Consider the following 27,980-nt stretch of genomic DNA (forward strand, 5'->3'; position numbering starts at 1 on the left):
CTAAATCTTCCTTTTATTGTGATTTAAACCTTCTTTCTTCTTTTCTTTCCCTTTAAGGAACCTTCTTTTTCTTCCCTTAAATAAAAATTTTAACATTCTTTTTCTTCCTCCGTTAAGAAACCTTCTTTTGTTTTCCTCCCTTTAAGGAACCTTCTTTCTTTCCCCCCCCTAGGGTAGCTAAACACCAGGCCACACTATTGTTCTAATAAACGAGAAAAAAGAACCTTCTTTTTCTTCCTCCCTTTAAAACCTTCTTTTTCTTCCCTTAGGGAGTTAAGTAACAGGCCATATATTATTGTTCTAATAACCGAGGAAAGAACCTTCTTTTCTTTTTCTTCCCTCAAGGAACCTTCTTTCTTCTTTTTTCTTCCTTTAAGGAACCTTCTTTTTCTTCCCTTAAGAAACCTTCTTTTTCTTCCCTTTAAACCGTCTTTCCTTCCCTTCCTTAAACAAAAACTTTCCTTTAGTTCTTTAAACAGAACTTTCCTTCTTATATTATTGCTTTTTTTGGCAATGAAATAAAGAAAGGAACGTAAAAGAACAGAAGAAGGAAAATAAAAGAAATAAACGAATAGAACAAAAGAACGAAACAAAGAAGGAAGAATAAGGGAAGGAAGTAAAGGCTTTAGGGGTGTTAGAAGTTAGATTTCGGGTTTAGGAATAACGTTCCAGGGTTTAGGAATAAGGTTTTAGGGGTTAGCTTTAACTTAGTAAGGGGGAGGGAAAGGAAAAACTCCTCGCAGACAAACTAAACATGATAGTACGCACCAACCGGATTTTAGGAACCGGATGGCAGGGCTATTAGAAACTAGGGGAACCGGACAGGAAAAGAAGAAAAAAAAAACGGGCACGTCGAATACGACGACGGAAGAAAATTGTTTCTTTTTTGAAGAAAATTTTTTTCATTTCATTTTTTTCATTTTTTATAATATATACAAACTGTAGAAGACAACAAACTAACAGGAATAAATAAACAAACAGAATAAACAAACATGTCATCAGGAGCACCGGGTGGTACCGGTGGTACCGCCGGTAGCGGTGGATTCTTGCAAGCATGGCTGCAGGAGACACTGAAGAATGGAGGACCAAGTGGGACGGGGCTGAAGACTGGTCAGGAAATTAGGGTAAGTGCATATATATGTATAATGAAAATTCATGAAAAGAAAGAAAGTGAAATAAAAAAAAAAAAAAAGAGAAAGGAAGTCAGATTTTGGGGGTTAGGAATAAAGTGTCAAGGGTTTAGGAGTAAAGATTTTAGGGGTGTTAGGAATCAGATTCTGGGGATTAGGAATTAAGGTGTTAGGGGTGTTAAAAGTTAGATTCCGGGTTATAGGTGTAAGGTTTCGTGGTATAGAAAAAGACTTCAGGATGTAGGAGTAAGATTTCTGGGTATAGGATGTAAGGATTCAAGATATAGGAATAGGATTTCGGGTTTAGGGTTTAGGGTTCAGGGTTTAGGGTTCAGGGTTTAGGGTTCAGGGTTTAACTTTTTATGTAGTATTGCAGAATTTAGATCTGAATGTAGAATTTCGCATTTAAGTTGTGGGATTTATAATATTTTCCCGTGTACATGTATAAGATTTGGCATTTTGGGGTTACGGGATTTATAATATTTTACGGTGTATACGTGTAAGATTTCATATTTAGGTTGCGGGATATATTATTTTACGATGTTCGTGGGATTTAATATTTTACGGTGTATATGTGTAAGATTTCGCATTTTTAGGTTGCGGGATTTATAATATTTTACGGTGTACATGCGTAAGATTTCGTATTTAGGTTGCGGGATTTATAATATTTTACGGTGTATATGTGTAAGATTTCACATTTAGGTTGCGGGATTTATAATATTTTACGGTGTATATGTGTATGATTTCGCATTTTTAGGTTGCGGGATTTAATATTTTACGGTGTATATGTGTATGATTTCGCATTTTTAGGTTGCGGGATTTAATATTTTACGGTGTATATGTGTAAGATTTCGCATTTTTAGGTTGTGGGATTTATAATATTTTACGGTGTATATGTGTATGATTTCGTATTTAGGTTGCGGGATTTATAATATTTTACGGTGTATGTGTGTAAGATTTCGTATTTAGGTTGCGGGATTTATAATATTTTACGGTGTATATGTGTAAGATTTCACATTTAGGTTGCGGGATTTATAATATTTTACGGTGTATATGTGTATGATTTCGCATTTTTAGGTTGCGGGATTTAATATTTTACGGTGTATATGTGTAAGATTTCGCATTTTTAGGTTGTGGGATTTATAATATTTTACGGTGTACATGCGTAAGATTTCGTATTTAGGTTGCGGGATTTATAATATTTTACGGTGTATATGTGTAAGATTTTGTATTTTTAGGTTGTGGGATTTATAATATTTTACGGTGTACATGCGTAAGATTTCGTATTTAGGTTGCGGGATTTATAATATTTTACGGTGTATATGTGTAAGATTTCGTATTTAATTTGCCGGATTTAATATTTTACGGTGTATATGTGTAAGATTTTGTATTTAGGTTGCGGGATTTATAATATTTTACGGTGTATATGTGTAAGATTTCACATTTAGGTTGCGGGATTTAATATTTTACGGTGTATGTGTGTAAGATTTCGTATTTTTAGGTTGCGGGATTTAATATTTTACGGTGTATATGTGTAAGATTTATTATTTAGTTTTGCGGGATATAATATTTTTGGGTGTATATGTGTAAGATTTCGTATTTTTAGGTTGCGGGATTTATAATATTTTACGGTGTATATGTGTAGGATTTCGCATTTTTAGGTTGCGGGATTTATAATATTTTACGGTGTATATGTGTAAGATTTCGGATTTTTAGGTTGCGGGATATAATATTTTACGGTGTACATGTGTAAGATTTCGTATTTAGTTTGCGGGATTTAATATTTTACGGTGTATATGTGTAAGATTTCGTATTTAGTTTTGCGGGATTTAATATTTTTTCGGTGTATATGTGTAAGATTTCGCCTTTTTAGGTTGCGGGATTTATAATATTTTACGGTGTACATGCGTAAGATTTCGTATTTAGGTTGCGGGATTTATAATATTTTACGGTGTATATGTGTAAGATTTCACATTTAGGTTGCGGGATTTATAATATTTTACGGTGTATATGTGTAAGATTTCACATTTAGGTTGCGGGATTTATAATATTTTACGGTGTATATGTGTATGATTTCGCATTTTTAGGTTGCGGGATTTAATATTTTACGGTGTATATGTGTAAGATTTCGCATTTTTAGGTTGTGGGATTTATAATATTTTACGGTGTACATGCGTAAGATTTCGTATTTAGTTTTGCGGGCTATAATATTTTTACGGTGTATATGTGTAAGATTTCATATTTAGGTTGCGGGATTTAATATTTTTACGGTGTATGCGAGATTTAATGTTTTACGGTCTATATGTGTAAGATTTCGTATTTTTAGGTTGCGGGATTTATAATATTTTACGGTGTATATGTGTAGGATTTCGCATTTTTAGGTTGCGGGATTTATAATATTTTACGGTGTATATGTGTAAGATTTCGGATTTTTAGGTTGCGGGATATAATATTTTACGGTGTACATGTGTAAGATTTCGTATTTAGTTTGCGGGATTTAATATTTTACGGTGTATATGTGTAAGATTTCGTATTTAGTTTTGCGGGATTTAATATTTTTTCGGTGTATATGTGTAAGATTTCGTATTTTTAGGTTGCGGGATTTAACTTATAAGAACAACACTATATGGCCTGCTATTTAGCTTCCTTAGGGGAAGATTCTTTCTTTCTATTTTTTTCAATAAAAAAAAAAAAGGAAAAAAAAAAAAGGTGTGTTCTTAAAAAAAAAAAAAATAATAATGTTCTTTAAAAGAAAAAGAATGTTTTTTTTTTTTTTCTATAAACAAAAGGTGTCCTTTCACCAAAAAAAAAAAAAAAAAAATTGGAAAAATGTGGGGAGATTGTGGGGTATTATAAGTCAGATTCCGGGCTTAGGAGTAAAGGTCTTAGAGGTGTTAGAATATGGTTTCAATGGTTTAGAAGTAAGGTTGGGGGGGTGCTAGAATATGGTTTTAAGGGTGTTGGAATAAGGTTTCAGGGGTTAGCTTTAGTTGCTTTAAGTGCGGAGGGGAGGAGAAGAAAAACTCCTCGAAGACAGAGACCGGATACGACGCACCAACTGGATGGCGGACAAATCGAAATTAGATACTACACCAAAAGCCCGGACGAATGCCGCAGGCATACTCTCTGAAGGAGAAGAACTCCTCGCAAACAGGAAAGCGAAGCAGGTGGCATACAAACCGGATGGTACAGAAACCGGATGGTACAGAAACCGGATGGTACAGAAACCGGATGGTACAGAAACCGGATGGTACAGAAACCGGATGGTACAGAAACCGGATGGTACAGAAACCGGATGGTACAGAAACCGGATGGTACAGAAACCGGATGGTACAGAAACCGGATGGTACAGAAACCGGATGGTACAGAAACCGGATACTACGCACTAGCCGTGCACTACACACAACAACTCTGGAGCAACGTACTACACACAGAGAAAAAAGGAAAGAAAGAAGGAAAAAAAAATAAATGTTGTGGAAAAGGAGGAATTATTAATACATGGATATATATGTGTGTACACAGTTATAATTTTATATATTATTATTGCATTTCCTTTTCCTTGATGTAGGACAAATTGAAGAATGATTTAGGGAAAAAGTGGGACGAATTAGGAGTATGGCTGGGGAGGACGGAGTCAAGAGAAATAGCGAATCTGTGTAAGGATGTGGGGAAACTTGTGAGGGGGGCGGGGGGTGGTGTCGTGTTCTACTTGCAGAACTTATGTAAAGGAATAGCTGAAATAAAGTATTTCATAAGTGGAGTGGAGAGGGCGAGGGGGATGGTGGGGTCCCACCCAGCCACGTATGATAAGAAAGAAGTCATTACTCCTCTTACGGACAATGATAAAGCTTATGCACGTTGTATTGTTGGATCCGTTGCTCTAAACGAATTGTACGGTGATCATTGTTACATGGCTGAAATTATTCAGAAAATAACGGATGATGTCGACAGGAACTTAAGGAACCACTTGAGTTCGAAGCATATGGCGAACTTGGATAAATGTAAAGGACTTACAGACATGGACGTATTGTTCGGTAAATCCATTCTTGGTGATACAATTGAAAGGTGGAAAGGAATGAAGAGGGTCAATAATGGGCCCTGGAGGATATGGAGGCCGTGGGAATATTGGCCAAAAGTCTGTAATGAGGATAAGAAGCCAGAAGGGGACGAGGGTAAGGCGAAATTGCAGCAACAGAGGAAAGAGAATGCCTCAGTTATGACAACATTTTTAAAAGTAGGTGACGACGACAACAGAACGCCCGGTCAACCAACCATAGGGGAAGTGCTGACAAACCCTGACTACACGATTTCACAAGATACATTAAAACAAATATTTCAGGAAGAAGTGGAGAGAGGCGGTTCTTTCCAAGTGGACAATGCATTACGGAAAATAAGGAACGCAACTCAACAAGTACAAGGTAAGACAAAAATTATATGTTCAGAGATTAAAAAAAAAAAAGGAATAAAGAAGAAAAAGAATGATAAAAAAAAAAAAAAAAAAAAGGAATGAATGAATGTGTATGGGGTGTATGTGTACGATTTCATATTTAGGTTGCGGGATTTAATATTTTTACGGGTGTTTGAATAAAGATTTCAGGGTGTAAGAATAAGGTTTCAGGTTGTAGGAGTAAGGTTTTAGGGTATAGGAGTAAGAATTTGGGGGGTGTAAGAGTAAGGGGTTGTAGGGGTGTTAGAATAAGGTTTCAGGGTTTAGCTTTAGTTGAGTAAGGAGGGGAAAGGAAAATCTCCTCGAAGACAGGGCCGTATCCTACACGGAATCCCCCGATGAATGCCGCAGGCATACTTCCTGAAGGAAAAAAATTCCTCGTACACATGAAGGCAAACCGGATACTACACCAACCAGATGGTATAGGATCCGGATAGCACAGTAAGCGGATGGCAGGGAAACCGGAAACTGGGAATCCCATACTACATACCACAACCCAGGACACAAAAAGATGAAAAAAAGGAAAAAAGGAAAAAAAAAAAAAAAAATACACACCGAACCAACATCCACAAACACACCACAATTTCATTCATTCCATCTTTTCAACTTTATAGCTGAAGCATGCATCAAGAAGAACAGCGGAGACGACAAATTATGCAGCCGTTTAGATTGCATGAAACAACTATGGAACAATAAAGGGGGACAGACGTCTGATGCGGTAAGTGGGAGAATGGAATTAATGCATATATATATATATATATATATATATATATATATATACATATATATATACATAAATGCATATATATACATATATACATATATATCTACATACATATATATACATATGTAGACATATATTCATATATACCTATATGCATATACATATATATACATCTATATATACCATATACACGCATACATATATATTTATGTATATACATAAATATATATACATATACATATATACACATACATGTATATATACATATATATATATGCATATATATATGTACATACATATATACATATATAGACGTATATACGTATACACATATTTTCATATATACATATGTATATATACATATACATATATTCATATACATATGTATGTACATATACGTACATGTATACATATACATATACTTATGTATGTATGTATATACATATATGTATATACATATATTTATTTACCTGTAGGATGCACTGTGGAAGGAGGTCAGGGAGCAAGTCACCAACCTTGTCACAAAGGTATCTGACAAGGGAACCAGCGACAGCGATGCAGAAACTCTGTGCAGTACAGTTCAATGCCCCAATGGTAGTGCAGACTGTGTGAGCAAAACAACATGCAACATTATGGTTAAAGCATTAAAGGAGGTACATACAGTTGGGGAAACGGGCCAAGAGGATTATCGAATATTTAGTCCTACCATGCGTTGTGTAATATTGAATGCATTAGCAGAGAAATTAAAGGAACAGGCGTACAAGGGTGGTTATGCTTGTGCCGTCGAAGACGGCATAACTAAAGCATTTGAGGTTGGGGGCACGCAGCACAGTACGTGGTGTGGGGACAAAAGGAAGGGGGATGGTTCCTGTCAGCCATGCGGAAAGCAGCATCGGGTGTGTACGGGTTCCATGATTATAGGGACCACCTCCCTGGCGAACGAAGTGATGGATGAGTTAAACACCAACATCACCAACACCACCAACATACAAACAGCATTGGACAAAATAAAAGAAAAGGTCACTTTATGTGATCGCATGAATTGTATAATCAAACAATTAAACCCAAGTGGCACATCCCACACACAGAATGCAAGCACCACCAACGTGGTAAGTACAATATGGTGGCGGAAGGGGGAAAAAATGTACATATAAAATTATATACATACACATATGTACATACATATATGTATACACATATATATACATTTCCATGTATACACATATATATGTATATATGTATGTATATACATATGTATACATGTATGTGCATATGCATATATATATATATATATATATATATATATATATATATATATATATATATATATTATACCACCACCTTATACAGGAAGAATTCTGGACCAAGGATGTTAAGAACTTGTGGAATGAATTGGCAAAAGCAATGAAGGACAGTAATTGGAACGGAAAAGAAAATGGATGTAATAAATTGGATAATGCAACTCCGTCTGAAAAGGCGGCTTGCAATTATTTGCATGCCGGTTTCGAAAAACTAAAGGGCATTAGTGCGTTCATAAAGACTAACAGCACTGACTACCCAACCCTGAGTAAGGACCCATCGTTTAGACAAACGATGGGTTGTTTTTTACTTCATGCTTATGCAAAACACATGAAAGAGAAGGCAATTTGTAATATTGATGCTGGGATAAAAGAGGCATTCAAGTCATGGAATCCAACTTCTAATGGTCCATGCACGAACGGTAGTTCGTGCATTCAATGTACATGGGAGGATGAGGACTATGACAATTGCAAAATTAACACAAATGGAGGCACAACGACAACGGAAGTAAAGGGGAAATTGGAAGAAATTATCAATGAGAACGACGGCAACATAACACAAATGCTAACTGAAATAAATGAAATGACTTCTTTATGTGACTATATGGAATGTATAGCAACCCACTTAAATTCGCCCAATGGAAAAAACAGTGCGGTAAGTGGAGTACATCTGCTGTAAGTAGAATGGGGGAAAAACAACTGTACATATATACATACATATACATAGATTTATTTATATATATATATATATATATATATATATATATATATATATATATATATATATATATATATACATACATCTATATATATAATGTACGCATATATGTATACATATATATGTTTATGCATATATATATATATATATATATATATATTATACCACCACCACCTTATACAGGAAAAATTTTGGGCAGAGAATGGTGATGTTAAGAAATTGTGGAAAAAATTGGTAGAGGAAATGACAAAGAAAGACAGTGTAAACGGAAACGTAAATGTTGATTGTAGTGGATTCGATAATCCATCTGCGGAAAGGGCATGCAAATATTTGCATACCGCCTTCACCAAACTAGAGAGCATTGCTACGTCTAATGGAACTTCAACTTACTCAACCCTGAAGAAAGACCCATCTTTCGTCCGAACAATAGGTTGTTTCCTCCTTAAAGAATATGCAAAACAAATGAAAGACAAATCAAAATGTGTTATCGATTCTGGTATAGAGAAGGCATTTAAGGCATGGAAGGAAAGTAATAATGGTAATTGCAATGGTGGCAAGGAATCTTGTGTTCCTTGCGAATGGAATGAAAAAGACCATGAAAGTTGCACAATTAAAACAAATGGCACAAATGGAGGCACAAAGACAACGGAAGTAAAGCCCCAAGTGGAAGAAATTGTCAATAATGATGACCCCGACACTAAGCCCATCATAGAAGACATAAATAAAATGAAGGATTTATGTGATGGTTTAAAATGTATAGCATCCCACTTAAATTCGTCTACCTCAAAATATAGTACAACTGCGGTAAGTAGAATGGGGGAAACAACTGTACATATGTACATACATATACATATATATACTTACATATATATGTGTATGTACGTATGTATACATATACATGTATACATGTATATGTATGCATATGCATTTATGCATATGCATATATATATATATATATATATATATATATATATATATATACTCACCACCTTATACAGGACAAATTTTGGGAGAAGGAAGGCGAAGTAGGACAACTATGGAATGATTTGTTTGAAGCAATGTTACAAATTATGGACAAGGACAACGGAGGTCCCTGTGGGACAATGGATGATGGCAGTGTCACTACTGGCACTGCCAATGGTAGACCTGCCACGAAACCTGAAAAGAAAGCATGCAATTATTTGCATGGCGGATTAAAAAAACTGAAGGAACTTTCAAAGCCCTCAACGCCTCAAACCCAAAACGGTAAAATTTTGGATGAAAACCCATTGTTGAAACATGCGATGGGTTGTTTCCTTCTTAAGGAATATGCAAAACAAATGGGAAAAAAATCGACTTGTCCTATCGATTCCGGTTTAAGGAAAGCTTTCAGCACTGCTGGTAAAGGTCTTAATGGTAATTGCAATTGGGAAGAAAACTTGGATGACTGCAAGGTGACAATTGGCAAGCCCCCTGTCACTATAAAGAACAAAGTGGATCCAATACTCGAGGACGATGATCTAAGCATAGAAGCCGTCACTGAACACATTAATGAAAGGACCACTTTATGTGACAAACTCCAATGTGCCACATCCAAATGGTTCCAAAAGTACGTAGCGACGAATGGTACTGATAAGAAGACTTGGGTAAGTATTACTACAAAAAGCACAACTCCTGAGGGGTAGAAGGAATGTAAAAAAAAAGGGACTTCCTCTGATTCCGGGTTTAGGAATAAAGATTTTAGGGGTGTAAGAGTAAGATTTTAGGGTATAGGAATAACGTTACAGGGGTGTCAGAGTAAGATTTTAGGGTATAGGAATAACGTTACAGGGGTGTCAGAGTAAGATTTTAGGGTATAGGAGTAACGTTTGAGGGGTATAGGAGTAAGGTTTTAAGGTATAGGAAGGAGTTTTAAGGGTATTGGAGTAAGTTTCCGGGGTTAGCTTTAGTTACTTTAGGGGGAAGGGAAAAACTCCTCGCAGACAATGACCGGATACTATACCAACCGGATACTATGCACCAACCGGATATTACACCAACCGGATATTACACCAACCGGATATTACACCAACCGGATATTACACCAACCGGATATTACACCAACCGGATATTACACCAACCGGATATTACACCAACCGGATATTACACCAACCGGATATTACACCAACCGGATATTACACCAACCGGATATTACACCACCCGGATACTAGACATTAACCTATCAACTACATATATGTAACCTTTTCTTCTTTTTTTTTTTTTACAGTGTGACTTCTGGAATGAAGGCGTCAAAACAACACTGGAGAAGATGTTCGAACACGTCGCGGATAAAGGAAAGAACAATAATGCTGCATGCAATGACTTTGGTGATGAAAATCCACAAAGTGTGGAAAGAAAAGCATGTAATCATATCGCGGCGGGATTACAACACATAAAAAACATTACAAGTAGTGGTAGTGCTAATGACCAACTGCTCCAACGAGCAGTTGCTTGTATTGCTCTTAACATGTACGCAACTAAAATAAGAGATGCGTCGAAAGATAAATGTCCCATTGATGAGGACAAAATAAAACAAATGTTCCATGATTCGAATAGAAATATAAATTCTTTGTGTTTGACCTCTGGTAGTAATAATAATTGTTCCTTTTGCACAAGGCAAAATGAAGACTTTAAGGATTGCAAACTAAGTGTTTCCAACACTTTGATTAAAACACCATCACCATCACAAAATGGAACTTGCAATAATAACGCAACTGAGGTGAAGACTCAAATTGACGGTCTTCTGAACAACTCTAACATCAAAATGCAACCAACATTATCCAACATAAATAAAATGGACGACAATTTCTGTACTCAAGTCCAATGCGCAGCAAAGAAATGGAAATCAGCAAACAATAAAAATGGCCTAGTTGGAACACTATTTTGGGTAAGGATGGACAAATGCATATACATATATATATATATATATATATATATGTATATGTATATATATATTCATATATATGTACGTAAATATATATGTATATATATGTGTATACATATACATATAAATTTTTTTTTCTCTTCCTTCTCTTCTTCTTTTATGATCAGAGTGACATACACAGTGCCGCTGAAAAAGAATTAACGACACTGCTGCATCATATGACGCAGTCTAAGAATCAGGAGAAAGTTACCCAATACTGCAAGAATGACACTGAATGGAATGAACTTGGCCATAAAGAAGGCAAAACAAATAAAGCAGCTTGTTTACTTTTTGCTGCAGGATTAAAGCACATTTATGACAAACAGAAGGGCCCTGTTAAGGGCCCATCGTTTGAACAAACGATGGGTTGTTTATTTCTTAAAGAGTATGCAAAACAATTAAAAGAAATGGCACATAAGAAGAAACAAGGACATAGTTGGGTACATCCTCTTTGTGACATAGATAAGGGCATAAACTACGCTTTCAGCCAAAGTAAAGACATTATGGAAGAAACATCTCCATGCAATAATGGTCCTAATTCTTGTTTTGTATGCAACCTAGACGGAAAATATGAAGATTGCAAAATTGGCGATGACAGTGTAAAGGAAAAAGTGGAATCAATCTTCCAAGACAAAAAGAACGAAGACCATATGGAAAAAACATTAGAGAATACAGTCTGTCCCATCCTTATTACGGATCTCCTTACCCCTTTTCTTCCTTTGGCTCCTGTCTCTATTGGTCTTTCTGCTATGGCTTATTACCTTTGGAAGGTAAGATAAAAAAAAAAAATTTTAATGGACAAAATTAATTGTTAAAAGGAAAAAAAAAATTTTAATGGACAAAATTAATGATTAATAAAAAAAAAAAAATTTTAATGGTTAAAAGGAAAAAAAAAAAATTTTTAATGGTTAAAATAAAATAAAATAAATGTGTAAAAAGAACATTTCACAATCTTCTTAACAAAAATATCCTCTCATTCTTTTTTTTTTTTTTTTTTTTTTTTTTCTTTTGTAGTATTTTGGTCCTCTTGGTAAAGGAGGAGCACGTTTCAGAAGATCTCCTACTGAAATTCCGGGTCCATCAGTACAGGAACAACTCCTCGATCATGTGGATGAAGGTGCTTCACATGAATATCAATTGGTGAAGGAACGAAAACCTCGTTCTGCTCCAACGAGAACAAAACGTTCTGGTCGCGATCCTGCTGGTGGTGGTCGCGTGAATCGTCGAACGATTATTGAAATTCATTTTGAAGTGTTGGACGAATGTCAAAAGGGGGACACACAATTGAACCAGAAGGATTTTCTGGAACTTTTGGTTCGAGAATTCATGGGATCGGAATTTATGGAAGAAGAACAGGTTCCTAAGGAAGAGGTTCTTATGGAAGGGATTCCTATGGAAAGTGTTCCTATGGAAGGTGTTCCAATGGAACTTGTTCCAAGTTTAGGTTCCGGGTTTATGGTTTAAGGTTCAGTGTTTCGGGTTGTAGGGTTCCGGGTGTATGGTTTAGGGTTCAGTGTTTAGGATTCACGCTTTAGAGTTTAGGGTTCAGGGTTTAGGGTTCAGGGTTTAGGGTTTAGGGTTTAGGGTTCAGGGTTTAGGGTTTAGGGTTTAGGGTTCAGGGGTTAGGGTTTAGGGTATACCCCGAACAAAATTTATTATATCCGATATGCGAAACGTTAACAAAGTCCCGGAAGGAAAGAATTCAACCCTTATGTCATGCGAAATAAAAAAAATCTCCCATTGCAAAAAAATTAAATCTTGAATTTTTCTTTTTTTTTTTTTTTGTGTGTGTATGTAATTTTTTAGCATGAATCATCACATTTTTTGTAATTTGTTTTAGTAACATCTTATAATGATTATTGTATAGACATGGTTTTTATGATTATATGGAACCATTATATTTTTTTTTTTTTACACGAAAAATATTATGAATACAATGTAACTTTTTTTTTTTTTTTTTTCTCCTTATTTGCTTCTTTTTTTTTTTATTTTCTTATTTCTTCTGTTCCTTTTTTTTTTTTTTTTTTTATAAAGTTCTAATTATATGAATGTTTTAACGTTCTTCCACACTTTTTTTTCGCTGAAATCGTAATATAGTGTCCGCGCTGGGGGGCGCGGGCGCTCGCGCGCGGATGTCCCATACATTTTTTTTACGGGAACAAGATATAACAACTATTAGGGGCAACTTTTCGCAAGAATGCCAACAAAAAAAAAATTTTAAAAGAAAAAGGAAAAAAGGAAAAAATAGGAGAAAAAAGATAATTTGAGAAGAAAGAATTAGAAGTAAAGAAAGAAAGGAAAAAAGAAATATGAAAAAAGGTAAATGTCCTTTTACTTCTTAGACTGTATAAACTGTGCAGTCATTTATGTGCCTCAGGTGTCACTCATTAAGCATGCCGCATGAACAAAGGGAGATTTTGTATGCATCCTACCAACTCCTCAATTCCTTATATTCCTCCTTCTACTTTTGCATCCTATATGTTCTGGGTCACCATTACGACATTATATAATAATTTTTTCTGCTACTATGTAATATTTCTTTGCTACAGTTTCCTCGTACATTTTATATATTATTTTCTTTTTTTAAAAATCCTTGCAAACCATATACAACGCGCTGCAAAGCTTTAACCTCTTAAGATTTGTTCGAAGAGTGAGCACAAAGGGGAAAGCCGACTGACGGATTGTTCGCTCGACTGATGATTGTAGGCCCGCCTCGGGTGCGATATAAATGAATGGGTGATAATACAATTGTTCGTGCGATGGCCGGTTCGAATGCGAGATAAGAGAACGAATAATTAGCAATACCGCATGAGCCCTGTATGCTGCGTATACGAGCGCGAACGTAAACATTGCAGGTAAAATGAGTTTTCATTAAAAGGGCACTCCCCTGTTCCAAGCGTTTTTTAAGTTCGTGGAGCAACTAAACGGGGAACATTTCTTGATGAACTAGTGGATTGAAATTATGCCGTAATTTTTGATGACCCCCCAGTGTTTATTCTTCGAGCTCCAAAAGAACCCTTGTAAGCCACTTTTGCGGAGAAGTATTTTCCGCGTAATGGGGCTTCCCTGAAGTATGTGAGAAAGTTACGAATGAAGTTGGAAATCGCCCGAGGGGGGGGAAGCGTGGCGCTGGGTTGAGGTGCCTGCGCTGATCTGGGTGAGGCAACCCAGTCAGAAGAAGCGAGGAAAGCTATAGCGGGGTAACCCGTTTAAGAGCAGCCCAGCAAAGTATAACTTTCCGCGGGGTAACTCTAGCCCCAGTGAAGGCAGCGCGCCCCATCTGACCCAGTACTCACCTTCCAGGGCAATTGCCCAACAACTGACCCAAACGTTTGTTCTGTCCTTCCACATTAATACAAGAGCCTCTTTGTATATGTTCCCACTTGCCCAATATCACACATTCTCATTTTCGCTGGCTCCTTTTCTTTTGGGGGAACTGAGTTAAGCTCCAAACAAATGTTCCATTTTCCAGAGGAGGAACAAAATGGGAATTGCAAAATGAAGGCATAAGAAGATTGATAAGTGAAAAAAAAAAAAAAAAAAAAAAAAAAACAGCTCTACTTGAAGAGCGTAATTTCAGAGCATGAGTCACTTATTAATGTAAATTTGACCTTCACTCTGTTTCATTATTATCCTATCTGTTTTTCGAGCGGTGCTCTTGCGCTGTTCACCACGCGACAACAAAATGTGGGCGCTCATTGTATTTTCCCTGCACGCCGTCTTCCTGCTCGGAAAATCGGAAGACCTACCGTCCAAAGTGCCAGACAAGCTCCTAAACAAAAGTTTGATAGACATCCTAAATTACAACTTCAACGTTAATGATGTTATGGGTATGTTCGAGAAGATATTCAAAAACAGTGTCGACGATTTCAAGATTGAGGAGGAGAATAACGAGATGAAGAATCTGCAGTTCAAGAAGTACAACTTCGACAAACAGAATTATAATTTTATGTATTCCTCTTTTAAGGATTACTGTAATATTTCATAACCACGCAGCGATTCTGTTATGACCACCGACGTGTGCGGAGGAGTCTCTGTCCACCATTGAAGTTGTGTTGCCTGAGATGCACGGCACAGTGTATGCCCTTCTACGTGTGTATCCATCTTTGGATCCATTTTCTCCTCCCCCCCCCCCTTTTTCACAGGCTTAAACGAAGTGGCAAACATCGAAAATTGCCAAAAGTACGCTAACAAGGATTACATAGAGAACGTCTTCAAAGATATCGACAGCAAATTTTACGGCCGATTTCACAAAGAAATAAATCAATTGAAATACTACATTTTCGAAATAGGGAAGTTGCTAAAAAGGAGAGACGAGCTGAACAAGGAAATTAATGGGACATTTGAAGGAATTAAAAGTACGAAAGAATGGGTTAAAAAAACAATGACGACTAAGGCGGGCACGGTATTGCCCCTTATTCGATATTTTGAAGATATGTCTTACAACTTAAAGCATACAAACAAAAGCTTGAGTTACTACGACATGATGGTACAATACGGAAACGAATTAAATGTCATCATAAAGAATGCACTAGTGGAGTACGTATACATGTACAGACAAACCAAAACGTACCAAAAGAAAATCGAAAAGTATATGGAAAGAAATGCTAGGATCCTTTCCAAAATGCACAAGAAAATTATTCTGAGCATTTTTTATATGATTTCTGATATGAACAGAACAAATGAAAAAATCGATCACTTGATAAATAAAAAGGTCAGCGAATTTAACGAATGGGTCAATCATGAAAATGAAGAATATGTAAGAAAATTAAAGAAGCGTAAATCCAACATTGAATTCAATTTAGATGATATTAATGAACATATGGACCTATCCAAGGAGGAACTTGAGAAGGATAAAATTGCCTTTATAAATCTGAGCAAATATGTAACCTTCCAAAACCCCACCAAAACGATAAGATCCATCATGCATTTGCTCAACAATAAATATTCGAAGGATGTAAATGTGATTTTTCTTTACAATGAGGAATACATTGATTTTTCAATAGACAAGATGATAGAAGTCCCTGAGCCCTGCAAAATTAACATTGACTCCAACTCGACGGATAACTATAACATTGTCCATTTGGACTTTATGGAAACTTCCAAGTATGAACAAATGCTCAACACCACGAACTTTAAACCAAATGATTTTAATCATATAGACAAGCAGAAAATCGATAACATTATTGATGAAATATTTCTCCAAGACAAGAAACTTGACAGCGAGTATTGGATTAAGGAGAAGGTATATGAGGACGTTAAGAGTAAAATTCCTTCTACCGATCCGAATAATGAAATACAGGTATACACGGACGAAATGGAGAAAAGCATCAACACGACTGAAGATTATTACGTTTTCAAACCCACCATTAAAAGGTATATTTCTAGCGTTCGTAATCTTTTTAAGAACCCCATTTTTTACTTCAACAAGTATATTTATTCCTTCGAGAAGAATTTCGACTCGGCTGCCAGTGGAACGATGGGTCCGGTCGTCAGCATCCAGATTAAGGGCGCAGAAGATGAGATGAAGGGGGAGCAGCCACGAACGGAGCAACATCAAAAGGGGCAATCACAATCCGAGCAATCACAATCCGAGCAATCACAATCCGAGCAATCACAAACGGAAAAACAACAGACGGAGGAACAACAACAGCAGGAACAGCAGAAGGAGAAACAAGAGGAGGAGTGTGAAGGAAAGCCGCCCAGTGGAGAAGTCACGGCGAGCGAAGAACCCGCAGAAAATAAAGAAATGGAAGTTACCAGTTCTGATGAACCCAAGGGAGAAGAAAAGGAGACAGTAGTAGGTCCATCCCCTGTTGCAGAAACAGAGGGGATTGCAGCCACTCCCCTTGGTGAAAAAACAGAAGGCGTAGCCGCCATATCCCCGGTTGATGACATAAAGATAACGAAGCACGACGTGTGGAATGGGGACGAAGAGGGGACGCACACTGCTGTGGAAGACGGCCCATTCAGTGAGCTAGAAAAGGAGCTAGAAAGCGATATAGACACTGAATTAGACGCGGAACTCGAAACGGAGTTGGCCAATGCCGAATTAGAAGTAAACGTAGAAACAGAACCCGAAAGTGAGATAGAACCTATGTTTGGAAGCAACGTAGGAACAATGCCTTGGGGGGAACTAGGAAAGGAAGATGACTTTACGAATGAAATGGAGGCAATGTTGGTAAATAAAGAGAATGATAAGGGTGAGGTGAGGGATGAAAAAAATGTAGAGGAAGGAAGTTTGGAATATGCTGGTGGGCTCAAAAGTGAGCCCCATCATACGGATGAACAAGGAAATGAAATTGAAGTGCAAAAGGAGAACGAAGGTGAAAGGGAGCAAAAGGAGGGTTTCTATGGTATGGATGATAAGTTCATTCAGGTTGAAATGGAGAGAAGCGGTGTTGTAGAAGGTGGAAACCAGAAGGGAGAAGGTGAAGAGGTGACGGAGGAAGTGAAGGGTGAAGATAACAACGATGATGACGACGTTGGCAATGATTATGACGATAATGATTATGAATATGACGACAACGAAGATAAGGAGAAAGATGAAGAGGAACATAAAGAGGACGGAGAAGAAAGTCCCAAGGAGGATGACGTAATGAAGCATAAGAAACGCAGAAAGGCGAAAAGGAAGAAGGAAAATAAGGAGGAAAGTGCTGGGGATGATGAGGAGGAAGAAGAAAGTGAACAGGAAGACGAGGAAAATGATGAAGGAGGAGAATACGAGGAAAACTATGACGATGAACGTGATGACACCTATGGAAACAAAAGTTCAGGAAAATATGATGATCTAATTAACGAAAAAAATAAACACAATTTGTCAATTTTCCGCAGCGCCAGTATGAAGTATCTCTGGAGAATACCAATTATTAATAGTCTCTATAACAAGTGTAGTGAATGTAAAAAGGACTTTGTGGGGAAAGAGGATGTGGAAGTAATTGACGTTTACGAAATAGGGGAAGAAGAGTTGGAAGAAATATACAATGATTTTCAAAATTTAAGTTATGAAGATTCTCTAAAAAGGGTTAAGGAAAAGTTTTTTTATGCCGTGCCAGACATGGAATATCTGTCAAAAGCTTTGAAAATACACAACAAAAATAAGGAAGGAAATAAGGAGAGGAATTTCTTTTATGATGCCATGTATGGGAATGACTACTTGATTATCAAATCAAAAGGTGTCAATGTGGAGACATTCATTTATCCCTATTTTGAGACGTTGAATTTACAGCTGAGTGAGATAAAGACCTGCACAATGGAGGATTACTACGGTTGCATGAAGGAATACATCCGAAGCCAATTGAAGAAGGGGACCCAAGAGGAGCATAAGGCGGTTGACAATGCGGATGGGAAAACAGGCGGAAAGCCGAGCGACATGCTAAGCCACAAGTCGAATGAAAAAATTTTGTTCGTGTATTTGGGGACCTTCAAAGACGAAGTGTTCAAATTGCCCAAGTCCCAAATCGCAGACGATCTAAAGAGCGCCCACTTGAAGCAGTTCTTGGACAACCCCAAGGATTACCACTTTTTTAACAACTTCCTAATCAAAAAATATGAAGAGGAGTACTATTTCTTCCAAAAGTTGAAGGTGTACACGGTGTACCATTCCAAATATAAAAACTCAATTATGTACGGAATTGACTTCAATTTTTATGTTTCCTACTTTTCCAAAGAGGAGATACAATATTTACCCTTGTCGTACTACCATGATTCCATCATATATTTCAAGGTTGTACTGGCCACGTCCAAGTATGGGTACCGCGAAATTGTCCCTATTGATGATGAAATTATAAAGTTTGGATTAATGCTTTCGTTAGATAATAAAAATAAGAATGTGCATTATTTAATTCAATCGGAAGTTACGAATGACACAAATTATGACTTACTGAAGAAAAAAACGGGGGTCGTCAAAATTTATGAAGTGTCCTATGAAAATCTTAAAATGCAACTGGTAAATAAAAATTACAAAGTTCAAGTAACAAAAACGATGAAAATTATTCTGCAGAAGGAAGTTACCTTTAACAATAATAAAAAGAGAACACATGATTACATTGACACCTTCTATGACAAGATGAATAAAATTATGAAAAATAATATGAACCTAGAATTGTTCCGTAAAACGTTTTATGTTCATTTACATAAAACGTGAGAACGATGGGGCGGAATGAAGTTCCACTTATTTGTGTGTTTTTCTTTCTTTTTTTTTTTTTTTTTTTTTGTGAAAAATGCGAAATTCTGCAGATTGTGCAAAACGTGGAGATTCTTTCCCATTGAGGAAAACCACTACTCGCGTTTTTAATTATCGCCATGTACGCTTTTTTAAGAGTTCTTCAACAGTTATTTCACCGCCCACCTTCTACTTCATTTGTTTATTTTTTCAGTTTCCTTTATGATAAATGGCTACATAGGAAATGCATGCCCAATTTATCTTTTTTCATTTAGGCTGTTAATTAGAATTTCTCTCTATGTAGTTAATTTTTTCCCCCCCCCCCCCCCCCCTTTTTTTAATCTTTATTTTTAACGTGCTTAAAATTTTGAAGCTGCGCTTTCGTGTCTACATATAGCTATGTTTGTATCATACGCATGATGTGTCACTCGTATCACCTTTCGCACAACTATTTACGGGGATTTCCCTCCCTTTAATTAAGCCTTTCCAGTGCCATTTTAAAAATAATCCTTAGTTTTTTTTTTTTTTTTAAGGAGCCCCTCTTTGGAACGGCCGTCCTACCGTTTGCGAGGTTATTGAGCCATTTATGAACAAGCGCCTTTCATAAATGAGAAAGGATAAATTGCTCCTATTGAGGAGAAATATTTTACACACAAAATAGGCTCTCATCAATATTCACAGTGTGAAATGTACGTGGTTGTAATATCATTGTGTACGAATTGTGAACCCCTTAATTTGTTCATACTGAACATGAAGCCAAACAAAAACACGCAATTTTATTGAATCTCACCATTTTGTGTGTGCCTCACTCTATGCAGACAAAGAAAGGTTTGCGCTTCTTTATCATCACAAGTAAAAATGAATAAGCACCTATGTCCTTGCGAATTAACACAGTATAATCCGGCAAGTGGGAATATGTTCTTCCATAAGAGCAACTCGTAAATGTTGATTACATTACCTTTTAACAGCGTTGCGAATGTAAAAATTTATGAACAGGAAGGAAAAAAAAAAAATAAATAAAATGAAGTAATAAAATAGCTAGCTACACCTATACAATTTTGCACCAAAGTGATCTATCACCAGGTGTGCAACAGCTTCACTTATGGAAAGAAAAAGCGGAAAGTCCCCCTTGAACGAGAAATACTTATTTGTGTAGTACGTACATGCTAGGACGATAATATAATGACTATAATTTTGTTATTTTCTCCACTGATGCGGCGAAGCTGTGTTGTATTTTTTGGCAAATTAATAGCCCGTGGAAAAAATTGGATGGGGTTAAAATTGTTGGAGGAATGTATGCAAATCTGTGGATCTAGGTTTTTTTTTTTTTTTTTTTTTTTTTTTCTTTAGAGAAAGAAAAAATAACTATTTTTTTTTTTCTCGCCGAAATGACTCTTTTAACCCTTTTGCATGCGTTCAAAAGTGCAAACTATGCAAATGTGCTTTTTGTGCGTTAAAGCATACGCACTACCGCCAGTTTGCATGAAAGTACTTGCGTGAACCCTTACGCACATGTAATGGCACATTTATACATAACAACTGAATGGGGCCATGGCAAAAATGCATGTTGTGGGGCGGATTGCCCCGTTCCTTGTGGGGCCAAACTTTTCAGGAGGGGACCATCCTTGGAGAACCCCTTTTTTTCTTGCCTTCACAAGCATATGCTTCATTCGAACAAAAAAAAAGAAAAAATAAAATAAACACTTAACGATGTTGTTTTGTGTAGAAAAGAAAGCACCCCCATTCTTGCTTAAACATTTGACCGACTGTAGCATGTTATGTGCAAATTTTTTATCAAGCGAAATGCAATATACCCATTTTGAATACACCCCAAAGTGTTCATTTTTTTCGAATTTCATCTATATGGAAAAAAAGAAAAGAAAAGAAATAGCATGATACATATATGAAAACATTGTGCGTTTATATGGGCCCTACATAGGTGTACCGTAATGACGTGAATATTTATAAGTACATATTTTTTATATGCATATATAATAGTTCGTAATGCGCTTAGAGGAAGTGGCATAAGCTGGGACGCGACATCTGTAAATTAGTGAAAAAAAGTTCAAGGATCGGTAAATTTTTGCCGCCTTCATGTATTTATTCATCTTAAAATCAGGAAAGAGATATATATATATATATATTTTTTTTTTTAAGGGCCCCCTGTACCATTTTGTAGAGCGTTTTTGTGCTTAATTTACAAATTTTATTTCTGCATCTTACATGTACAACTTATATATACATGTCGCATCACATGAGAAAGGAATTTTTTATTTAATAAAATATACGTGTTACAAGGAATAAATTTTCGAAAAAAAATAAGTGTTTACAGTTATCTTTTTTTTTTTTTTTTAAATTACATGTAGCCCCATTAACCAACATTTTGGTATAATAACCACATTGTATGCATAAACTCATTTATACACAAATGCATGAGCATTTATATTTACCCACTCCAACTTTTCCACTTTTTTCATAAGCCCCAGGGCAACATCCATATGCCAACGGAATAGAAAAAATTGTACGTACATAATATATGCGTGTATACTTATTGGAGTGTAGCCATCCGAATTACAGATACATTTTTTGTAGAAGTAAAAAAAAAAAAAAAAAAAAAAATTAAAAGCCAAAAGTGTTAACCTTCACGTAGGCACACCCCTTTGCGCAAACGAAATTAAAGCTTTATCGCGAAGCAGTTTTCCGTTTTAATCTGCTGATAATTTGACCTCTCCTACAAAAATAGAGCATTTGACAAGTAAGCTTATTGACACCGAATACACGGTTTAATGCATATTATATGTGTCCCACGGTACATGCCTACATCGAAGCGGCGCAACCGTCAATGTTGCGGAGTGGCGTTGGTCGTGGTGTGTACAAAGTGTTTGTTTCGCTTTGCGCGCCCAGCGCTGGGGAGTACACATATCTCGTTCGAATTTCTTCCTGATTTGTTTATTTTTTCGAGTGGTGCATCGCACGCATAGGGGGTGTATACCCCTTCTTATGCATTACATCTGTATACATGTTACGTAGGATCGTGCGTATTGTCCCCAGAACGTTACTTTATTTTTCATCTTTTCCTTTCCCCTTGCAGATCCCCGTAAAAATGGCATCGCTAAACAAGAAAAGTATCGTGAAAATTTTGGAAAGTTGTGTGAAGAATAGTATTTTAAAGGATAACAGTCGACAACTATGCACAAGCAGGACTAACTTGAACAGAGCATCCGGAGACATAATAGGTATTGACTTAGGCACAACGAACAGTTGTGTGGCAATTATGGAAGGAAAGCAAGGAAAGGTTATTGAAAACGCAGAAGGATTTAGGACAACCCCCTCCGTTGTAGCATTCACCAATGATAACCAAAGATTGGTTGGTATAGTGGCAAAGAGACAAGCAATAACCAACCCAGAAAATACAGTATATGCAACCAAGAGATTTATAGGCAGAAAGTTTGATGAAGATGCAACTAAAAAGGAACAAAAAAATTTACCGTACAAAATTGTTAGAGCACCAAATGGGGATGCATGGATAGAGGCCCAGGGGAAGAAATATTCCCCAAGTCAAATAGGAGCATGCGTTTTGGAAAAAATGAAAGAAACAGCTGAAAATTACTTGGGAAGGAAAGTACACCAAGCTGTTATCACAGTACCTGCTTATTTTAATGATTCACAAAGGCAAGCCACCAAGGACGCAGGAAAAATTGCAGGTTTGGATGTGCTCCGAATTATTAACGAGCCAACAGCAGCGGCTTTAGCATTTGGATTAGAAAAGAGCGACGGAAAGGTAATTGCCGTTTATGATTTAGGAGGTGGTACCTTTGACGTTTCCATTTTGGAAATTTTGGGAGGTGTTTTTGAAGTTAAGGCGACGAATGGAAATACATCCCTAGGAGGAGAAGATTTTGATCAGAGAATATTAGAATATTTTATAGCAGAATTTAAGAAGAAAGAAAATATCGATTTGAAAGATGATAAATTAGCTTTACAGAGGTTGAGAGAAGCAGCTGAAACAGCCAAAATTGAACTGTCCAGCAAGACACAGACGGAAATTAATTTACCTTTCATTACTGCGAACCAGACGGGACCAAAGCATTTACAAATTAAGTTGACTCGTGCAAAGTTGGAAGAGCTATGTCATGATTTGTTAAAAGGAACGATCGAGCCATGTGAGAAATGTATAAAAGACGCAAATGTGAAGAAAGATGAAATTAACGAAATTATTCTTGTTGGTGGTATGACGAGAATGCCAAAGGTATCGGAGACAGTGAAGCAGATATTTCAAAATAATCCCTCCAAGAGTGTCAACCCTGATGAAGCAGTTGCATTAGGTGCAGCTATCCAGGGAGGAGTATTAAAAGGAGAAATAAAAGATTTGCTATTACTAGATGTAATTCCCCTATCTCTTGGTATAGAAACGCTAGGAGGAGTCTTCACCAAATTGATCAACAGAAACACCACCATCCCGACGAAAAAATCGCAGATATTTTCCACCGCAGCTGACAACCAAACACAGGTGAGTATCAAAGTGTTCCAAGGAGAAAGAGAAATGGCATGCGATAATAAAATGTTAGGATCTTTCGATTTAGTGGGAATTCCACCTGCACCTAGAGGAGTCCCTCAAATTGAAGTCACCTTCGATGTAGACGCAAACGCAATTATTAACATTTCCGCTATTGACAAAATGACGAACAAGAAGCAGCAAATTACCATTCAGAGCAGTGGAGGGTTGAGCAAGGAAGAAATTGAGAAGATGGTCCAAGAGGCTGAACTGAACAGGGAAAAGGACCAACAGAAAAAGAATCTGACAGATTCAAAAAACGAAGCAGAGACACTAATATATAGCTCAGAAAAGCAGCTAGACGACTTCAAGGATAAAATTTCTGATTCTGATAAGGATGAGCTAAGACAGAAAATCACTACCCTGCGCGAGAAACTGTCAACTGAAGACTTGGATGGAATTAAGGACGCCACGAAACAGTTGCAGGAAAAGTCCTGGGCCATTTCGCAGGAAATGTACAAGAACAACGCCTCCCAGAATGCTCAGCAGGAGCAGCCCAAGAGCGAAAGTAAGACGGAAGAGAGCAAGGACAACGCGTAGGGAAATTCGAGCAATCATGCCGGGGGATATGTAGCGATATAGCTGCTATGTGGTGAAAAACAAAGTATAATACACAGAACTATGCCCAGAACATGAAACCCCAAACTGTCGTCAGAACAGAATTAAGCAACGTTCAAACACACTTCGATCCACCTCTTGTCTCCTGAAAACCGAACGATAGGTGTAACGTTTTTCACGTGAATGTAAGCAGTGCGTGAGAACATATTTTGGACATGCATCTTTTAGCCACGCAAAAACAAAGGGAATATGTTTGAAAGCGCTCGTATCATTTTAAAATTAATCCATTGCCCTTTATTTACCACGCCACATATGCCAAACTGATATATCAGATTATTTTTAAAATGCAAAAGGGTTAATCATTTTTAATCCCTTCCTTTGGCGTGTAAACCTTTTAAGCCTTTTTCACCATGCTCCCCTTTTATCGCGACAGGTGATAAAGTAAATTATATGTAAATATGTATGCATTTACTGCTTTGAAAAGTGAAACAGGGAAAAGCCTTGACCTCCCATCTGAAAGGGACAGAATTTCACCTGTGTGTCTACTACGTGCATTTAAAATTGCATATGTATATGGGGGCATGTATGATCGATGAGGCATACGTACTTATATTTATTTTTAAATATGTTTTATGTTAAAGGAACTGCATGTTTTCACACTCTTGCGGATAGCGTGCGCATGTAGGTGAGTGGCCATTGAAACTTTGATCAGCATCATGAAGGTAGCCACATATGCATACATGTGTATGTACTTGTGTATATGTATATACGCATAGGAGCAACCCCTACGGTGCGCAAAAAAGACCCGCATCGCAGAAGCGCCAGTTCATGAGTTCTACATATTTTTTTGCTTCAAATTTTTTCCATACCTTTTAATTATAGAACTTGAATAATCATAAATGAATAAATAAATGAAGTGTTATTAAAAAAAAAAAATTGGAAGGCTATGATTGGGGGGCCATGGCGGCAATTTGGACAGAGCACATTTTTACGCTTCCCCCAATGGGCATCTTTTTTAGCCCATGCATGGAGAAGAAGCTCTGCATAACTCTCCAAAAGAATGGGCTTCACATGCATATGCAAAAATTCGGTGGAAATATTCCTAGGTAGATATAAACATGCGTAATTAAGTATACAACAAATAGACATACCTTTTTGGTGATATTAACTGTACGGTTGGAAATTTTCCGTTACCGACCTGAGTCTATACTGCACACATGCGTGATGTCGTAACGGATTGTTGGGCCCATTTAGCATGGCTCGCCTTTCACTTCCCCCTTTTAGCGGGCATTCGATTTTTCTCTTCTCAGTTTGCTTTTCCAAAATGGTACTTAATTGCCTCATTGAAGAAGGCATCCTTTTTTAGGAATAACTGGCACATATGTTTACGCATAACTACACATAGTCGTGTGTGTTAATGTAAGAAAACCATGTATTTGGTATATCCCACCAATCAAAAATAGCCGCAAAAATAATGGGGCCCTGCGTGGGATAAGTAACGCGCACACACACCCAAAAAAAAAAAAAAAAAAAAAAAAAAAAAACACCGCTGGAGAGTGAAGGAGTACAAAAATTCAAGGAAGTTCGCAGAAATCCAAATGAGTTGATAAAATCGATTGCGTTGAAGGAAGGAGCTATTTTTTTTTTCCCCACCCTCCAATTTGTGAGTACATCGCAAGGGGGGTAAACTATAACCCAGATGGGCATCAAGCAAAATATGCCTACTCGTATGAACATAAAACACAGAAAGGGGGACCTGGGTCAATGTATAACTTAGCCCAAAATATATAGCCCAATGAATATTTACATGTTCGTGCAATTTGATGAATACTTCGTCTTCAAATAATTTCCTCATCCTCCCTTTTTGTTCCATTTATTTTGGTAATTTCTCTGCGCTTCAATTTACAACTCTGAGTTGGCTTCTTGCTCGTTGGTAAAAGTAAATTTGGGTACCGTTTTCACCGTAAAGGGAACCAAATTGTCGACAGAAGATTTGCCCATCATCATTTGTGTGATGAAATTTTTGATGGACTGCTCAGAATAATTCCCCTTCAAAATGGAATAGACATTTTTCGAAAAGCTAATGGCAATAACAGTGGGGAAACCGAATGTAAGGTTTAACTTCTGCACAAGGTCTAGTTGATCTCCTGCTTGAGTCCACAACAAAGTGACTGGTAACGTACTAACGTCTTTAATAACATTGGTAAGTATCTGCACATAGGATTTGAAATAACTCAGTTCAGTGTCTTCTTTGTTTGGTAAAATAGCTAAGAGACATACATCTTTTTCGCAAAATTCATCAAACACTTGTTGAGAAGTTAACTGAATTACTTCCTTCTTTTCTGAATAGTATTTTAAAAAGAATTGATACATATCCTCCACCGTTCTAGAGTCGTTATATTCTATAGCACTATGTGATTTTTTCTTTCCTGATGGGAATAACCTAAAAGATGGATAATGCCTTATTTGATAAGTTTGCGCTGATCGTTGTTCCACTGTAGCGTCTATTTTGGCAATTCGTGCGTTCTTCAAATGAGATACTTTTTTTGCTAGTTGGTCGAACATGGGGTGTATCGGTTTACTGTGTCCACACCATGGAGCGTAGAAAAAGACAAACCAGACGTTTTCATCATCCTGTAACACACTGTTATCAAAATTGCCATCATTTAGTATAATTACTTTTCCATCGTTTTTTTTCTTTCCTTTTTTTTTATAAGAACTTTTATTTACATCATCTAGGTCGATATTTAGCTCTTTCAAACGGTGCTTTTTTATACTATCATATACAAAGGAAATCACTTCTTTTATTTTGTAATTTCCATCAAATTTCTCCACATCTTTTTTATTACCGTTTGAGAAGAAAACATATATACTTGGGTAAGTTTCAATTTTGTACTGGTTAATTATATCTTCATTTTTTACGGCCAAAATTGTTATGTCGTCTTTTATCGTCTTGGCTATGCTGGTAAAGTCGTTCGCAAACCCTCTGGAGGCTCTGCACCACGTTGCGTAAAATTCAACCAAACAGACTTTTTTGGCACTTAGCAACTCCTCAAATTCTTTGGAATTCTCCACTGTTTTGATTTCCTTCACATTTGAGTACAAACCCGAGGCCTGCCTGGGGCATAGGCCCGCCAGGAGCATCAGCGAGAAAATTAGGGGTACCACGGGCTTCATCCTCGTTAGGGTACACCGTTAATTGCGGCGTCCACCGCAGCGGGGGGGGGAAAGAAAAGGAAAAGAATCAGAAAGAAAAAGGGACCGGTGCGCACGGAGAACTGCCCCCTGGTCCAAAAAAAAAACCTTATTTTTGCAACTTCCTACACGTACGTATACTATGGCAGTTAACAAAAGTGGCTCCTTGGGGGAGGGCCAAAAGGGGAACGTAGAAACGGTTTAACAGTGTATGCTCTTAGGCACGTTTGACACGTGCTCTGCGGGGTTA

General features: G+C 37.0%; 4 protein-coding genes across 4 annotated transcripts; 3 read left to right on the plus strand and 1 right to left on the minus strand.

The window, feature by feature from the left end:
* Window positions 1–992: 992 nt before the first annotated feature.
* Window positions 993–12,722, plus strand: PKNH_0932000 (SICAvar, type I; the record flags this gene model as incomplete). The annotated part of the gene is made up of 10 exons (XM_002259309.1): window positions 993–1,124; window positions 4,699–5,548; window positions 6,192–6,295; window positions 6,778–7,410; window positions 7,652–8,254; window positions 8,501–9,121; window positions 9,316–9,942; window positions 10,563–11,222; window positions 11,387–12,028; window positions 12,273–12,722. 10 exons carry the CDS (start codon window positions 993–995, stop codon window positions 12,720–12,722), a joined length of 5,322 nt encoding a protein of 1,773 aa, XP_002259345.1.
* A 2,221-nt stretch (window positions 12,723–14,943) lies between these two features.
* PKNH_0932100 (conserved Plasmodium protein, unknown function) lies at window positions 14,944–19,404 on the plus strand (the record flags this gene model as incomplete). Its single annotated transcript, XM_002259310.1, has 2 exons — window positions 14,944–15,232; window positions 15,404–19,404. 2 exons carry the CDS (start codon window positions 14,944–14,946, stop codon window positions 19,402–19,404), a joined length of 4,290 nt encoding a protein of 1,429 aa, XP_002259346.1.
* Window positions 19,405–22,525: 3,121 nt separating this feature from the next.
* PKNH_0932200 (heat shock protein hsp70-like protein) lies at window positions 22,526–24,517 on the plus strand (the record flags this gene model as incomplete). The annotated part of the gene is made up of 1 exon (XM_002259311.1): window positions 22,526–24,517. The coding sequence occupies one exon, from the start codon at window positions 22,526–22,528 to the stop codon at window positions 24,515–24,517; it is 1,992 nt and encodes a 663-aa protein (XP_002259347.1).
* A 1,920-nt stretch (window positions 24,518–26,437) lies between these two features.
* On the minus strand, window positions 26,438–27,712 carry PKNH_0932300 (protein disulfide-isomerase, putative; the record flags this gene model as incomplete). The annotated part of the gene is made up of 1 exon (XM_002259312.1): window positions 26,438–27,712. The coding sequence occupies one exon, from the start codon at window positions 27,710–27,712 to the stop codon at window positions 26,438–26,440; it is 1,275 nt and encodes a 424-aa protein (XP_002259348.1).
* Window positions 27,713–27,980: the final 268 nt, after the last annotated feature.

This window comes from Plasmodium knowlesi, assembly GCF_000006355.2.
Source record: "Plasmodium knowlesi strain H genome assembly, chromosome: 9".
NCBI lineage: Eukaryota > Apicomplexa > Aconoidasida > Haemosporida > Plasmodiidae > Plasmodium > Plasmodium knowlesi.